This window comes from Rhinolophus sinicus, linkage group LG03 (assembly GCF_036562045.2).
Source record: "Rhinolophus sinicus isolate RSC01 linkage group LG03, ASM3656204v1, whole genome shotgun sequence".
Lineage (NCBI taxonomy): Eukaryota > Metazoa > Chordata > Mammalia > Chiroptera > Rhinolophidae > Rhinolophus > Rhinolophus sinicus.
Window position 1 is genome coordinate 32,380,659 of NC_133753.1, and position 16,701 is coordinate 32,397,359.

The window sequence follows — 16,701 nt, forward strand, 5'->3', positions numbered from 1 at the left end:
ATGGTTTAAAATTTTAGTTTTAAAAGTAAGCCAAGGCAATCCAGAAAAATAAAATACTCCTGTTTTCATGGTGGTAAAAGGAAGCAAATAGTGGAATCTAGAAATAAGACTACTGCTCTTAAGTGAGTAAAGAGAATAATGGGGCAGAGAGAAGAGGCATGTTCTCAGATTAAAATTTATCATCCATGACATGCTAAAGCCTGGTGTTTTCCTGAATTTGAAACACATCAGACTTGCTAATTTTTTTGCCTCTTCCATAAACTATATGAGTATCAATCATTGCTTAGTAAACATTTATTGAACATGTAGAATATTCTTAGTTGTGTTTTTGATCCCAGGAATACTAAATTAAATAAGATTTTGTCTCTACCTTCAAGTTAATTGTATCTAGTGAAGGAAAAAGTAAAGGACATGGACATAAAAATGATGGATGTTAGGTCAAGGTGCTGTGGGAACGCTGAGGAGATAAAGGCTTTGGTCCAGATAAACTGGGTACTCATCTATGAGGCTCCTCATGGTCTTCTTGCCCTTCTCATTCACTATACGTCTTTCCTGGGGGGTGGTGTTCATCCTCAAGGGCTCCTACCACCCCTGTGTGCAGGTGACTCAATTGCCTTCTTTGTTGCCCCGACATTTCTCTGGCCTGCAGACCCACGTGTCTACCTGCCAGATCTACTCAAGTGATCTGGCAGATATTTCAAAGTCAACACAAACTAAGCACACCTGCCTCTAAACTTATTCCCACAGACACCCCTTCTGGCCAGTGGGAGCACCACCTCCTGAGTCAGCAAAGCCAGACACTTGGGCCATCAGAGATGCCTCCCCTCCTTCATCCTTTACAACTAGATCCTGTTGAGTTAACCTGCCAAATAGATTTCCGTTGCTCCTTCTTCTCTATTAGCCACACTTCCATTATCTTAGTCTACACTCTCAGGATTTCTCCCCTTGTTACCTCAATGGTCTTATGTCTGGTCACAGAGTCCCCTTTCTCTACTACACACACATTTCAGTTCTTTGGATCAGAGGGAAACTGGCCCTTGCTCCCATCTGGAGGTGTCCTCCATCTCCCTGTCATTCCCTCCTATATCCAATCAATGTTAGATTCCCTGACTCTTCTGAGTTCCCTCTCACTTGTGAGCATTTTCATGCTCTCTTTCCTCCACCAAGAACGTCCTTTTCCTTTCTCTTTACATGTTTACTCCTAAGTCCTTCACATGCTCAGAGGACATCTCACTCCAGGAAGCCTTCTCTCCGTCCTCCAGGCTGCGTTAAGTGTCTCTCCTAACCTAGAGCTTCCTGTGCATATCTCTATCACAGCCCTTATCACTGTTGAAATTACTGACTTATTTTTCAGTCTGTTCCTCTAGACTAAGAGCTCCTATAGGGCAAGAACTATCAATATGTTTTTCTTCTCTATCCCTAATATCTAAAACGGTGCTGCAAGGATGACTGCAGGATAAATGTTGAAAAGGCAACTGAAAACCCCCATTAGAAAATGTATGGTCAAGTATTTAGGACCCAGTAAATGACATTCTAATAGATCTTACAGAACTGACAGTAAAAGCATTGCTAGTGAACTTTTGGAAGCATGGAGGGCAACAAGAGAGCTAAGATACCAGCAAAATATTGCCTAAATTAACCAACAACAAAAGGTGAATTATTGAAAGTAGACAGGTAAGACTGATAGGTGCATGTATACTTAGGAAGGCAATACTTATTAGCGATCAACATGAGCTCACAAAAATGTCACGCCAAACTCAAAATAAATTTTTGAGAGGTTTATGAAGCCACTAGATAAGGCGGATACTGAGCATATGGATTTTAGAAAAATGCCTACAATGGCTTAGTTTTTGGACAAGATGGAAGAGAGACCCAACATCAGTGGTGGTCACTACTGATATCCTGGGGGCTCTATTCATGGCTCCACCTGCTGTGCCCAGGCTTTTCCCTTCTCCCCTGGAAATTATTCAGGAAGAGGAAGCCATTGACCAGTATTTAAAAAAAGAATTGGATGAAAGAGAAAATCCTCTGCTTTGGGTTCAAAGAAGGTGTCATATTTGTGCACATTTGCCCTGTGCCATTCATCCCTCCTTAACATTTTGAGGCCATTATGAAGTCCTTAGTGGGAACTTTGAGTAGGACAAAGGAAAAGATTGTAAAAACTTCTTTCTTTCTCTCTCCTCTTTATTGAAAAAATATGTCTGAACATTTCTTTATTCTGCTCTCATGCTTGATTAAAAATTTGTCTGGGTATAGAATTTCCTAAAATGAAAATAATTTTCATTAGAATTTTAAAGACATTGTTCCATATTCCTGTGAAGCAGCTATGCTGGAAACAATACTATATATTCACCAAATTTAGTTCATCTTCTTCTTGAGTTCCTTCTTTAGTTCCTCAGCCTTATTTGCAGTGAGGTCAGGGTCATAAGACTGAGTTATATCTAATGGGCTGTGATGAGAAGTGATGTACCCACTTCAGGCTTGCACAGTCCTCCAGGCTCTCTCTTCCCCTTCCACAGTGGTCTCGATAGGCCACACCTATTGCAGATGGTGGCACCTCAAGATGGATATTCTGTCCCTTAATGATTGCAGAGCCCTGCCCTCTGCTTCTGCTGACTGTGAGTGATTTTATTGTGTTAAGCGATTGAAATTTGGGGGTCACTGTTAGCTGTCCCTGACTAATAAGCAAATCCTATGCCATTCTGATTATAATTCCTTCTTATGTGACGTGTTTTCCATGTGACCTATTTTTCTCTCTGAAGATGGATGGGAAGGACACATCAAGGATATAATATCTGAGCACATTTCTGAAGGAGGCGTAGGTGTCTCCTGGGCAGAAGCAACAGTATAAGCTAGGGTACGGTGATGTACTAGAGTATGCTTGAAGAACAGTGAAAAGTGTGCACAGGAAATCATTCATTCATTCATTCATTCATTCATTCAGTATTTATTAAGTGTGTATTATCTGTCAGATACAATATTAGGGGATGGAGAAAAAAATGGTCCTTATGGATTAGTAATAGAAATAGAAATGTAAACAAAAATTTATAAAATAATATTTAAATACTGTCAGAGAAATATAACATAGTGGTTAAGGTCATGGGCTCTGGACACAGACTTTCTATGTTCAAATTCTGGCTCCACCACCTTTAGATGTTTGACTTTGGGCAAGTTACTTAACTTCAGTTCTTCAAGGTAAAATGGAGATAATAGCATTGTAACAATATTTTTGTTGTCAGGGTTAAAATATGAAATGGAAAGTGCTTCATATGTATTGAACACAGAGAAAGACTAAAAATATCAGCTGCTATTATTATTATTATTATTATTATTATTTATTGTTGAATATATGTAGGTGTAGGCTGATGCTTGGCTGGGAAGGACCTTTCATAAGCTATGTCAAGGTGTTTGAACTGTACCCTGTAGACATTAGAGATTATTTTAACACAGAGATGAAGGAGAGGTCCATGTGCAGTGCCTTGTCATTCTACTTGCCTTACAGAAGTCAATTTCAAGGGAGCAGCAATTCTCCTAAAGTCTTGTAAGCCCATTACCTGGCTACCCTCAATAGCATGCCTGGGGCACAGTCACAAGTTCTTATTTTTATTAAACTAACACTGGCTTCACAGTTCATCATTATTTCATCATATACTAGTTCATCATATACTAGTCATGATTTCCCAAGGCCAATGTGAGTCAAATTTCTTCCTTTCATAACATTTCTTAGGCTACTGTGATTTGATTCACTGCTTAGAGACATTTGAATGCACCCTCACAGAGCCGCAGACTGTCAGGGCTGGAAGGAGGCTTTGGAAAGGCTCTCATCTCTTGCTTTCCAGAGAAAGAAACTGAGGTCCAAAGGGGTGGTAGTGATTGATTTTCCTACAGTCAACAGTGCTCCTGGCAGTAATTGTTAGTGTTTGGGGGGTAATAGGTAATCACAACCCTTGCCTTGCTCTGAGCTTGGAAGTAAGAGAAAAATAAGACACAGGAATCTGACAGGAGGAGGCAAAAATGTTGGTTTTCTTACTGAATGAAGTTAAATTAGAGAGCACAACTTGATACATAGTGAAATGGCCTTTGCTCTAAATTTACCAACACATTCGACAGGCACTGGTGGCTGCCCACCCTACAGACAGTCCTTGCCTTCCTCGCTTGCCAGCAGAGCTGGTCTTCCACTGCAGAGGCTGAAAATGCGCCCCTTCCCAGCCTTCCTTACAGCTAGGATATGATCATGTGTCCTCATTGTGGCCAATGTGAGTAAAGAGAAAATGGTCAGGAAACTTCTATAAGAACTTTCCTCTCTTTCCTTTCACAAGATAAATGCTTGTCACAAGGGACTTTCCTCTCCTCTTCTCTCTCTCTCTCTCTCTGCTTTTGGACACTGTTGCTTATGGACTAAGTTTGGGGCAGGGGCAGGTCATGAAGGGAGGCACGCCAACATGTGACCAGAAAACTGGGAAACACCTGGGTGCTTGAGGGCACTGGAGCATCTGCACCAACGCCAGGTCTCCCTCACTCCGGGCTTCCCGGTGCTTACGATTAAGTACATTATGCCACCGTCGTGGTTCACACTTGTTATTTACAGCGCAAACCATCCAAACTGATAAATCTACCTGAACTCTCATGCTCCAGGATATTGATTCATCATGTTTATTTTCCAATCTTATCAAGCAATCAGATAAGACAGTCAGGGAGGGGGTGTGGAGTAGACAGAGAGAGGCCTGAGTGTTCTACCATACTTGTCCATCTTGCCCACTACGGAAACGTCAACATGGGAGAAAAACACCCCTTCTCCCCAACCAACCCTGCTCATAACATTGGAAGGAGAAGATTAGACTAGAGTCTAAAACTAAAAGGATCTTGTAATTTTTTAAATTGAGGAATTAAACCCATAATTTTATGTGATGAACAGAGTTGAATTGAGTGTGTGTGTGTGTGTGTGTGTGTGTGTGTTCTCATTGCACTTTTAAAGCTTCACGCCTTTGGCTCTGTCTGCTGGAGGCCTCATCAATCTTCACGGCAGTTCAGAGAACAGAACAGCAACAAGAGCGTTAGGCAGGCCCGAAATACGCATCTTGTTTCCGAATCCTGGACATGAACAATGCAAAATGGATGAATGTAGCGACTACATCTTTGAGGCACAGTAATTTCATTATGAAGTTTCCTTCTTTACTTTGAGACCCTGAGGGGAGAGGATTATTAAAATTATGTCATTACCCATCAGGCTGTCAGAAAAGCCCAAATTCGTTTTTCCAAAGAGAGCTACAGAATAGCAAAAGTGATTGAAGTGAATAACTGGCTGCCAATCAAACCTAATTTCCACACCCCACATTTCTTTGATGAGATATTTCAAGCCACGAAGAGGGAAAAACGTTTTTTCCCCTCCAAGTAATTGAAGTTAGTCATAAAACCCAACCGGACCAAGGTACCAGGGAGTGCCAAGCTTGTGTGCCCAGCCCAACCACTCACAAGGAGGAATCTCCTCTAATTGGTGGGGAGTGGAAGCCGTCGGGTTTAGTGTCCTGTGCTGGGAAAGACGATACTGAGGAAGTGGGCACTGACCCTGCTCCCTGGGCCTCATGCATCCGGGGTCGCTAGTTGCCCGGGTTAGTCCACACCCCCACACATGGGCCCCATGGCACTAACTTGAAGCTCGAGGCATTTCATGATGATGCCTGCACTGGTCCACTGAGTTCTCACATCGATATGGAAAGGCAGGTCTTAGTGAAAGGACTGTTTGCTTTTCTGGATATATTTGCTAAACTTTAATGGAGACTGGTAAAGTTTTGAGTTGGGAGAAAATGGAAATAGGTGCTATTTGGTGTTCTCCACAATCATTCAGTTGATTACTCACTTACTTCAGTATTTGTTGCCTACAATGTGCAGGCACAGGGGAACAGGAAAGTCACTTGGTGCTGACCTCTAGCAGGGGTTGGAGACAAGTGCGCTGTGACAACATGGACAGAGCTGCAATGGGGGAGGCATGAGGCACGATGAAAGCACGTGTCTTGGGCACCCATCGCGGATCAGAGAAGGCTTCCTGAAGGAAGCAGTAGCTAAACCAAGTCTTAAAGGACGAGTAGGGGGTAAGCGGAGGTAGTGGTTGGGGAGGGGAAAGGGCAAGTGCAAAGATCTGATAGGAGAGAGAATCGTGCTTGGCTCAGGCTGCAAGTACTGAGCTTGGACTGAGAATGGGGTGGGGCAGGAGGAGAGGCAGTGGGGCTAAGAAGGGTGCTTAGTTAAGGAGTTTGGTCTGTGTCTGGGTTCTGGGGGAGCAGTGAGGAGTTTCCATTAGAATGTATAAATCAGGATTAGACTGACATTTACCTTTCCAGGTATAGTGAACAGAGAGGAAGGAGTCAGAGGCATTAGTAGGAAGGGTCTTCAAGGGCTCTGAAGTAGGAAACTGAGTCACAAGGTATTTGGGAGATAAAACTGACAGATTTGTTTGGGGGGGCATGGGATGTGGGACAGGGAGGTGCCTAGAATGAATCTCAAGAGGTTTCATTTACAAAGATGGGAAATGCCAGGTGAAGGGTGGTGGGAAAGAGCCTGGAGATAAAGATAATAAACTTTGTTTGGGACATAATGAGGTTGGGGTGTTTCTGTGACATCCAAATAGAGAGGTCATGTAGATAGTGAGGAAATCACTAAATGGCATTAGATGTTTATCTACTTAATATCACATTGTTTCAGCTTTATGTTCTGGGCCTCGTTTACTTTCTACCCAAGGCTTGTTAACTAAGAATCGTGGGTTTGAGAATTTTGCTTTACTCAGTTCTTAAGTCTCAAACTACCTCTCTCATCCTTGGCCAGCATTTTGCAAGGGTGGGTCACGGGTTCCAAGAAACCCTGGGTTCTCAGAGATACCTACAAGGACCCAGGGACCACAGCTACAGAGAGAAATGCATCACGTGTACTTCATGTGTATCTGACATATGGTAACACTCAAAGAAATATAGAAGGAGAAACAGATGGAAGGAAGAAGAGATAAAGAAAAGAAACGGAAGGAGGAAGGAAATTTATCATTACCATCAGTTGCTAGTTATTCTACCCCCACGTCTCCCAACATCATCTTTTAATTTTTTTTAATGAACCCGGCGACTCCAGTGCTCGGCAGTGTAGCTGCTTAATGAATGTGTGTTAAATTATGGAATGAATCTTCTGGAGAGTAGAACAGTTCTCTGCTTCCCCTCTCCACCCTCCCATCCCTTGCTCCTTCCACTCAAGCACCAGCGCAGGCACACACAGACACACACACGGACTCTGGGCCCATCATCCCAGGCATCTTCTTCTGGAACAAAGCCAATAGCTAACAAATGAGGTGCTGTTGCTTCACAGCTTATCTAACAACGACCTTGGCCTCGTCTGTGTGATGGCCTGGAATGAAGGATTTGGGGACCCAGCAGCTCTGTGGACTCATTCCAATGAGAATACAGGATGCACTTGAAGTAAAGAATGCTTCTTTGTGACTCAGTAAGCTTGTCTCCGTTCCTCTCTGTTAGGCATGTGTTTGCCGTGCCCTGCAAAGTGATGACATGCAAAAGTGGAAGAGTCAGGCGGAAATAAAAACATTCCGCTTCAGCGCTGAAACCATGTGCTCCTTAATCTGAAATAAATCTGTGACAATTGACAGATGCTTCTTTCAGACAGTAGTGGAGAAAGGGCTGGACTTGTCCTAGTACATGAGACACAGGGTTCATTAGTTTTAGTCTCGTTAAAAAAAGTTACCATAGCAACTATACTATCATCTAGGGCAAATGTTCTCTCTTTAAGTCAATAAAATGAGGAGCTGTCCCGCAGAAACCCAGGGCTTCAAAAGGAAGAAATGGCTTTTTAATCAAATTAATTTCTTCCAAGACTTCACCATTCAGCTTCATTCGTAATCCTGTCATGTTCCCCTCTGTAAATAAGGGATACTAAAAGCAACAGACAACTTTGTAAAATCGAAGGCTGACTTTTCTTGTTATCTGCCTGTTTGCAGAAAATCATTAATTCTGTTACTTCCTTGAAACACATGGCTTCATATGTGGCTTTTGCATTCATCCACAGGCGGCGCAATGCTAATTCATTTGACCCTTGGACAGAGCATTGTGTATTCTGAGAGGACAATGGGGAAAAACCCCTGGGAACAGGCACACCTTTTTCTCAGCTCTCCAGAGCATTGTCAGTGTGATGCAGCAAACAGCTTAGCTCTACCAGCCCTCACTCAGTGCCTGTGGAATGGAGTGGGTACTCAGTGCGTGTTGGTTGGCTCAGTTAGCTTGACTCCATTCTTTGTCAGACTGAAATAATTCGGGAGTATTCATGACGATGTATTAAAATATTGAATTTTGGAACTAAGCTAAAGTTTATACCTGCAAAGTATAAAATTCGGAACTTAAAAATTAAATGTGATACCTCAGACATTTTTTTCCTGCTGCCAACTGTGTTGATAGGTTCCATGTCACCTCAAAGCCCCAGAGGCTGGCAGGGGCAGCACGGTTAGTGCCCACCCATGTCTCCTGGTTTCAGAATGCTGCTAGGCTCTCATAGCCCCCAAAGACTTTGCTTCTTCTTTTCTCAGACTCACATTTCCCCCCTACAGTTGATACCTTTGAAACTAGGATATGCCTAATAATTAATGGTATCACATTTTTATTGGCAGCTTTTTATTTCTTAGGGGTACACACACCCTAAGAAAAGAAAAGAAAAAATTATAGCCGCTATCATGTATCAAGCACTGAGATAAGCAATTTATAGACATTATTTTGTAGAATCCACACACAAACACTGTGAAGGAGCCGGTTTCAGTTTTGCGGGAAGCTGAGACTCAGGGGGTATGAGACTTGTCCAAAATCACAAGTTGGCAAGAGTCAGAGATTTGAACACAATTCTGGATGACTTTGTTATAACATGAACCTTCAGATTCTCCATTTGAATTGCCTTTAGCTTGTTCTGTTCATAACATAGTTTGCAAACCTTTAAATGCTGGTGTTAGGAAGGATCTTATGAGTCATAGGGCCCAACCCCATTATGTTACAGATGAAGAAACTGAGGCTGAGAGAAGACTGCCACACCACTGAGAGCCAGCATGGGGGAGCCAGGGAGGAGAGCTTCCAGGCTCTTGCAACGTCTTTATCTCCTGCATACAGGGTGCACTCCCAGGCCCTCCCTGCCTGGGGCTGCCCTTCCTCGGCCAGGCTTCATTTGCTCAGTCACCTCTTTGAGGCACTGACACTACCCCCCCTCCTCTGCTGTCATGCTCCCCCAGACCTCAAGGTGACTGGTCACCTACCTCCCCTCTCCTTACCCCTAGGGAACCTATATCTTGTGACTCATCCTCCAAGGTGACAAGGAAGCCATCTGAAGATGATAATGAAACAAGAGGACAGAAGATTCTCCAGGGCCTATGCTTGGAGACATTGCCCACATTGTCTTTGTTACCTTAAGAGACTGACTTGAATAGTAGGAATGTCGGAGGAGATGGAAGGGAAGGTGACAGATGCACAGGCTACGGGGCTGAGGTACTCTGCACAGATCAGGGCCTTATGTAGCCTTGGAAAGCACACAGCAACCTGTCACTCCACCTACAGAGAGGCGAGTGGCATGGTGTAGTGCAAGGTCTACAAAAAGGGGCATCTACTCCCCATTTGCCCACGATGAAACTAACGGGCCACTGCCCTCTGCATTGGGAATGGATCTAGAGGTCTTCTTAACAGTGTGCCAGGCAGCACCTTCCAAATGGCTGCAGTTGGTTACAGGGATGAAACAAACCTAATTTCCATCCGTAGTGTCGTCAAAGGCATTAGAGGCAGGCGGATTACAAAATAACTGAGCCTCCACTTCTCCCAGTGATAAAAGGAACGAATAATTATTGATTTACAGAATTGTTATAAAATTTAGAGACAACATATATAAGGGCACAGCACATTCCATGGAGCCTGGCATTTAGTAGGTGCTCAATGACTATACATTGTCATTGTCATAAGGTGACTGCTGATGCGGGGAGGCATGATGTCACCGCTCTGCATTATAAGAAAGTTAGATATTATGAAAGAAAGGTACTCTTGGCCTCCCTTTGTTGTCTTTCTTCACCTTATGATATTGTGGACACAAGTATGTATATTTTAAGCCTAATCTGAAAGGATTGAACCGTCCTCTTCAGAAAACACAGCTCAGGATGGCCGCTTACTAATGACTGGCTAGCTTAAGACCCAGCAAGTTTGGAAGATCACACCAGGTAAGCAGGCTGTCCCATAGCACCCCAATTCTGGTTATGCTACTCACAGGCTGAAGGGCTGAAGAAAGTCCTTTATTCCAAGTCTAGTTCAATTTTCTATGAAAACCTGTAAGAATCTGACTCTAGAAATAGGTCTATTGATGGTATAGTGATGGATTCACTCAGGGTTGTTATATGTTTTGAAAAAAAATCATATCCTTAATGAGTAGCATGTTTATGTAATACCTTTTTTTCTTCAGAGAATGGAAATGCTTTAACTTCTTTATTTAGTATCTGTTATCTATTTAATGTGCATCTTAAATGTCTCTGGCTATGTCATTATTTGCTCTGATATATAAACTCCTAAGGTCAAGGATGATACCTGCTTCATTTAGTTTTTGGAGCAACCAGAATAATGCCCTGAGCGTGAGGTTTTTAACCCATTTGTATGCTGTTGTTAAAGCTTGGAATATAAACCATACCCCACACTCAAGAAGAGTACAATTTCATTCGTAGTTTAGACTTTTAAGAACCAGAAATCTAATGAAACATTTCCATTAGAACAGCATTGAATACAATCACGTGCAGCATAAGTGTGCATTTACTGGTTTATTTTAATTTTTAAAGTATCAATATTAATTGACGTTCTAGTATAAAAACCTGCCCAATGTAGAAAATGCGAAAAATCTGCAAACTACATAGAAGACATGAAAAGTTATTTTTAATGTCTTCCATGATGGAAGATAATCACTTTGAACATCCCAGTTTTTTCTTTTTCCTATATGATTCATTTTGAAGTGTTATTAGTATTATCTAATCCTTAACTAATTTTAAGACTTCCAAAATGCTTGTTCTCACTGTGATTTCCATCCTTTCAGTTAGTGAACCCACGTTCTTCCAGGAAGAATTATTGTTTTGTTATTTTTCAATGTATTGAAATGTATTGTGGGTTAAGGGAAAGAGTTTGCCATGAGTTACTTGTGACTAACTCCTGTTTTGAAGGAAAATTGTGGTTACCACGAAGGAAAATTTAATCCATCTTGCCCCAGTGCATTTGTTCTCTTGAGAGCTAGGAGAACTACTTTTGACTGTTTCCCTAGGATTAGGTCACCCACCAAGGTAACTTTCTGTTTCAGTAGGTGATGTTAAGAAACAAAACAACACCCTTTAAGTTAATCAGTTTTGGAAAATAGAGACCTGCTTTATATCCCAAGTCTTTGATGTGTTTAGTGGTTCCTGTAAGGATCTGCCTCTCTTTTGTTTTGATTGACAAGACCTTTCCTATATATTTGGGCAGTCAGGCAGCCCAGTAACACAGGGTAGAGACATTTACCCAGAGCCAACTTCTGCCATTCATTGTGACTTTCAGAAATCTTGGGTGCAAGTGTGAGCTCCAAGAGCAGCATTCGCTCCAACCAGATCAGGTAAGTGCTTCTCCATATTTGTAACTCCATTCTTCCTGAGGGGAAGTCCAAAGGGCCCCTGCTAAGGTGACAGTGCAGAACTAGGAGCTGGGAGATCAGATTAGGAAATAAATAACCTTCCAGTCTGTTTGAAGTGATGATGAACTGGGCGCATTCCATAAACGCAATGTCTGCCCTCACTTCAGCACTCAGGTATGTTCTGTCTAGTGGGCCGAGCACGAAGGGAGAGATTCCTCGTTCCTGAAAAGCACAGGAAATGACCAAGAACCAGAGAGGACAGACATGAGGGTAGGCTAGGATTATGTTTTCAACACCTCATGTGCTTTCCATCATTTGAATGTAAATTGACTCACAGCTAGGTGCCTATTACAGTGGAGGGATAGAGCAGAAGCAATTTGTAGCGAGTAGGACACATTTTTATGAAAGGCCACAGGGTCAGATGCCAAGTTTCACATCTCGTGCAGATGCATCTTTTGAGGAAGGTTGGGGTAGTAACAATACATATGAGCATACAGTTATAACTTATCCATCTCCCCCCTCAATTCCCCATGCACGACACTGGAAATATAATTTTGAACTAACATGTAACAAGGCACCAAACACACTGGATCTGAATAACAGTAAGTAGTGTGTATTCATGTATGATGGTAGGATATGCATTACTTTTCCTATGACTCAGTTTTTGTGTTCATTTTGAAGAGACCATCAGAACAAACATTTTAACATACAAATCAAGTCCAGCAGTCGGGTGACAACAAGGAGAAGCCTGAGGATGCCCTTGGAGGGTGGGGTGTCCAGTGAGCACAGTGGGCCCACAGAATCCATACTAGAGTCAGTCAGAGGAAACTTTGGGCATCTGTGTTGGAGTTTGTGGACATCTGCGATGACTTGGCTCATTTCTTCTGAAATGCTAAGAGTAAGGTCCCTTTGATAGCCACCCACACATTGTTGGCTGCCCCATGGAGGGCAGCTGGATCTGTTAATGAACTCTTTCCTTTCCCTCTTTGGCAGAACAGCATGAAACTGGCATACCTTTTCCTCGGCCCCATGGCCCTCCTCCTCCTGGCTGGCTGCTGCTGTGTTCTCAGCACCTCCGGTGGGAACCTGGGCACCTTTGTAGGCTGTGCTGTGCGGGAGTTCACGTTCGTGGCCAAGAAGCCAGGCTGCAGGGGCCTTCGGATCACCACGGATGCCTGTTGGGGCCGCTGTGAAACCTGGGAGGTGAGTCCCAAGACAGGCCCAGGGGGCAATGCCTTCAGGGCCAGGCCACTTGGCCTGATTCCTAAGTGTGCACTTTTTTTTTTTTTTATGAAATGAGGTAGAGCTGAGGCATTTCCCCTTTTCTGTGGATTTTCTTTTCTTTTTAACAACAATGATTTAGCATGCTCCAAATTATCTAAAAGAAACATGCTCTTGCCCCTCTAACAAAGCATTGATAAATTTAATAATTTTACTTGGATGGTATCTATGTATTTGGGAATAATCTCTGGGAGGTCAAGATGTCCCATTATATGACCCATTTTACAGATGACATGGAGGAATTCAAGGGGTGAGTGACTGCAAAGTCACGTAGAGAGACAGTAGAAAGTTGGGAATAAATTATTGTTTCAAAGGATGGAACCAGAACTCTTCCCTGTATTCCTCCACCTGTGATAAAGCCAATCCTTAACCGAGAGAGGCCTTAAGCTGTATAACAGGTGCAGGTGGGTTCTCAGCTCCTTCAGTGAGTGCCTCTCCCATGGCCCTGCCCTCGCCCCCACCGGAAATTCCTGGGACCCTCATGGATTATCACTCAAAGATCCATTAAGTCCCTTTATATTTAATTATATCCTGCCTTTTTAGACACATTGCTTTTAAAATGGGGATACAAATCTCAAACAAAGTTAGAACCCTGTTGGACTGAGATGAGGAAACGTTTGCTCAAGGTGGGAAGAAAGGGCATTTAGCCCCCATCAAATCACATCACAGAGTGACTGCTGACTCTTCCCACTGGGGCCTGAATTGGCTACTAATGAAGTACCAGCTCTAATCTTGCCGTCCCAGCTCAAAAACCTTTAATGACCACTCACTACTGCAAATTCAATAACCAGTTTTCAAGGTCCTTAGCAATAGGACGTCTGCGTGTTTCCACAGGGACTATCCATATTCTGAGTTCTAGCCTTGTCAGATTGATTTTAAGGCTTTGTTAAATGCCCTTCATAAAATCTCACTTTTGGTTCTTTTCTCATATCCCTTCTCATTTCCATCTGTCATTATCAAATTTATTGTTCCATGCCTGTCTCCATCCCCAAGGGTTTTCTGACTCTCCGGTCAGGCCGTGACTCTAGCCTACCTTTTGTCTTACTTCTCACCCACTGCACAACACGAGATGAGGGCAGATATTCATTCTCCTGCCTTTCACAGCTCTTGTCAAAGTAGTGTATGAAGAAGGCGTTCAATAAATACTTGGTGAGTTGTGCAGGATTGACCTCTACCTGGAGTTACAAAGTACGTCCTCTGGCAAAATTGATGCCAACTTAGAAGCCCTTGAGCACCATGCGAGGACACTGCCGTCAGGAAAAACACCCTTCTGTTCAGGGATGCAGAGAGCAACCTGGTATCACTTAGATAAAATGATGGCCCCACGAATGGAATTGGGTTATGGTGATGTAATCTCCAATTACATGAAACTACTCCACCCAATTAGGTTTTTTTTTTTTTTTTTCATCATTCAGAGGCCAAATGAACATTCAGTTGCTAAGGATACCATGGCTGTGACTTGACATCAAACATACTCCATTCGGCACCTGCTCATATTCAGGGCATGGCCTGGTGGTGCCTCCCTCTGCTCTAAGTTCATTTGGGGGCTATTTGGAGTACTTTCTGGGCCCCAGTCTCAAACCAGCCCATCTTCTGTTATGAATTGATGAACGTCGTTAACTGGATCATGGTCACCCACAGGAGGTGAACACAGGGACTGTGTTCTCACTGGAGAAATGGAAGCAGCAAGATGATTAGAAAGCAAGATTCTCCTCACTGTTAGCCAGCTTTTATTTATGCCTTTACTATACTAAGGAAGGGAGGTTACTGATACCAAAAAAAAAAAAAAAAAAAAAGGAAATAAATGAGGTTTATTTTCCCAGCAATCTGAAAATTTCTGAGATATAAATCAGTTATTTTTGGTAACTGAACTGGGGAGCACATGTGAAGATAAGGACGTTTACAGTGACAAAGTGGTTGCATTTTACTTTGAAGGTGGAACTGCTGCTGTAACTAGCCTTTGCTCATGGCCTGGGTTTAGGGTTGCCAGATTTCACAAAAAGCAAAACCAAACCAAAGCATGATGCCAGTGAAACTTGAATGTTAAATGACCATTTTTTAAAATGTCTGTTCCATGCATATACTTACACTAAAAAAAATGTGTTATTTATTTGAAATTCAAATATTACTGGAAATTCAAAAATACAGGACTGGGTGTCTGTATTTTATCTGGCAACTCTGCCTGGGATTCCAGATTACTGGGGGTAACAGGCTATAAAGCAAACCTTACCTCCACAGTGATGCTGGGAGGTGGGTATTTTGTTGTCTAGAGGAGGGAACTGAAGCATCAAGAGGTTTAGTGGGTTTCCGAAGGTCTCCAGCGAGTGGCAGAACAGGGTCTCAAGCTCAATGGGTCTGACTGCAGGATTTGAAATTTCACCTGTTACTTTGTGCTGATTTCCTGATCGAGATGCTCTGTTTATCAAAATTAATTTTGAATTCAACATTTATAAAAGGTGAAGGGAGGACGTGAATCCTTTGATTATCTGAACAGTATATAGGGCATTCTGGAAACTGCCTTCCTCTGTTGCCTTTCATTAACTCCACAAATAGTTACTGAGAACCTCTGGGGTGCCAGGTAGTCATCTAGGCAGCAGAAGCACAGCAGGGAAAATGGGCAAAAATCCCTGTCCTAATGGAGCCGACTTTCTAGAGTGGGAAAAATACAGCACAGTTAAATGAAATGTATAATATGTCACATGGTACTGATAAGTGCTATCGAGGAAAAGCAAGAAGGAAGAAAGAGGGAGAGGAAATGGAAAGGTGTGGAAAGGCTTAAATATCATGGTCAGGAAAGGCTTCCCTGAAAAGGTGCCGTTTGAACAAAAACCTAATGTTGGTGAAGGAATGAATCTTAAGGGAGAAGAGCATTCTGGCAGCACGAAGAGCAAGCGCCAGAGCCCTGGGGTGGACTGGTCCTGGGTTTGAGGACAGTCAGGAGACTTGTGCCTGGAGCAGAGTGAGGAAGCCCGCAAGACAGGGTCGCGGGAGACACATCAGGAGGTGAAGGAAGGAGTGTGGAAGATGGCAGAGGGGTTGGGGGGTGATCATAAGGGCTTTGGCTTTTACTCTGCTGAGTGAGGTGGGAAATCACTGGGGCTTTGAGCTGAGGGGAGATTGGATCTAACAGATTTTTAAGGGCTCATTTGGGGCTGCTGTGTTCCAAACAGACTGTAGAGGGTAATGGTAGAAAAGAGGAGACCAGTTAGAAGGCTCTGCAATGATCAAGATGATTTATTTGTTAAGTGTTTACTTAGCACTTACTGGGGGCCGTGACTCTTCTGGGAGCTTGGGATATGGTAGTGAACAAAATTAGCTTCCTGCTTTTAGGAGTTTGCTTGCTATTGGGAGGAGACAGGTGAACAAGTAGACAAAAGAATAACAAGTTAATTTCTGATAGTGATAAATGGTACCGAGGAAATGTAGCAGGACGGTATGTTCTAATGGGTTCCTTATTTTCTACCTGTGGGGACAGAAGCCCATTCTGGAACCCCCCTACATCGAAGCCCATCATCACGTCTGTACCTACAATGAGACCAAACAGGTGACAGTCAAGCTGCCCAACTGTGCCGCGGGAGTCGACCCCTTCTACACCTACCCCATGGCTGTCCGCTGTGACTGCGGGCCCTGTTCCACTGCCACCACCGAATGTGACACCATCTGAAGCTGGCGTGGCCTGCAGAACATAGCTGGCAACCATGAGCCTCACAGACCCACCTGCATGGGCAGCACAAGCAGCTGTTACCCCCCTGGATTCGAGAACTGTTTAATTTT

The 16,701-nt window shown here is 43.2% G+C and overlaps 1 protein-coding gene across 1 annotated transcript; it reads left to right on the forward strand.

Moving 5' to 3' along the window:
* Nucleotides 1-12,481: 12,481 nt before the first annotated feature.
* Nucleotides 12,482-16,701, forward strand: GPHB5 (glycoprotein hormone subunit beta 5). Its single transcript, XM_019733298.2, has 2 exons — nt 12,482-12,849; nt 16,403-16,701. Exons 1-2 carry the CDS (start codon nt 12,646-12,648, stop codon nt 16,589-16,591), a joined length of 393 nt encoding a protein of 130 aa, XP_019588857.2. The 5' UTR covers nt 12,482-12,645; the 3' UTR covers nt 16,592-16,701.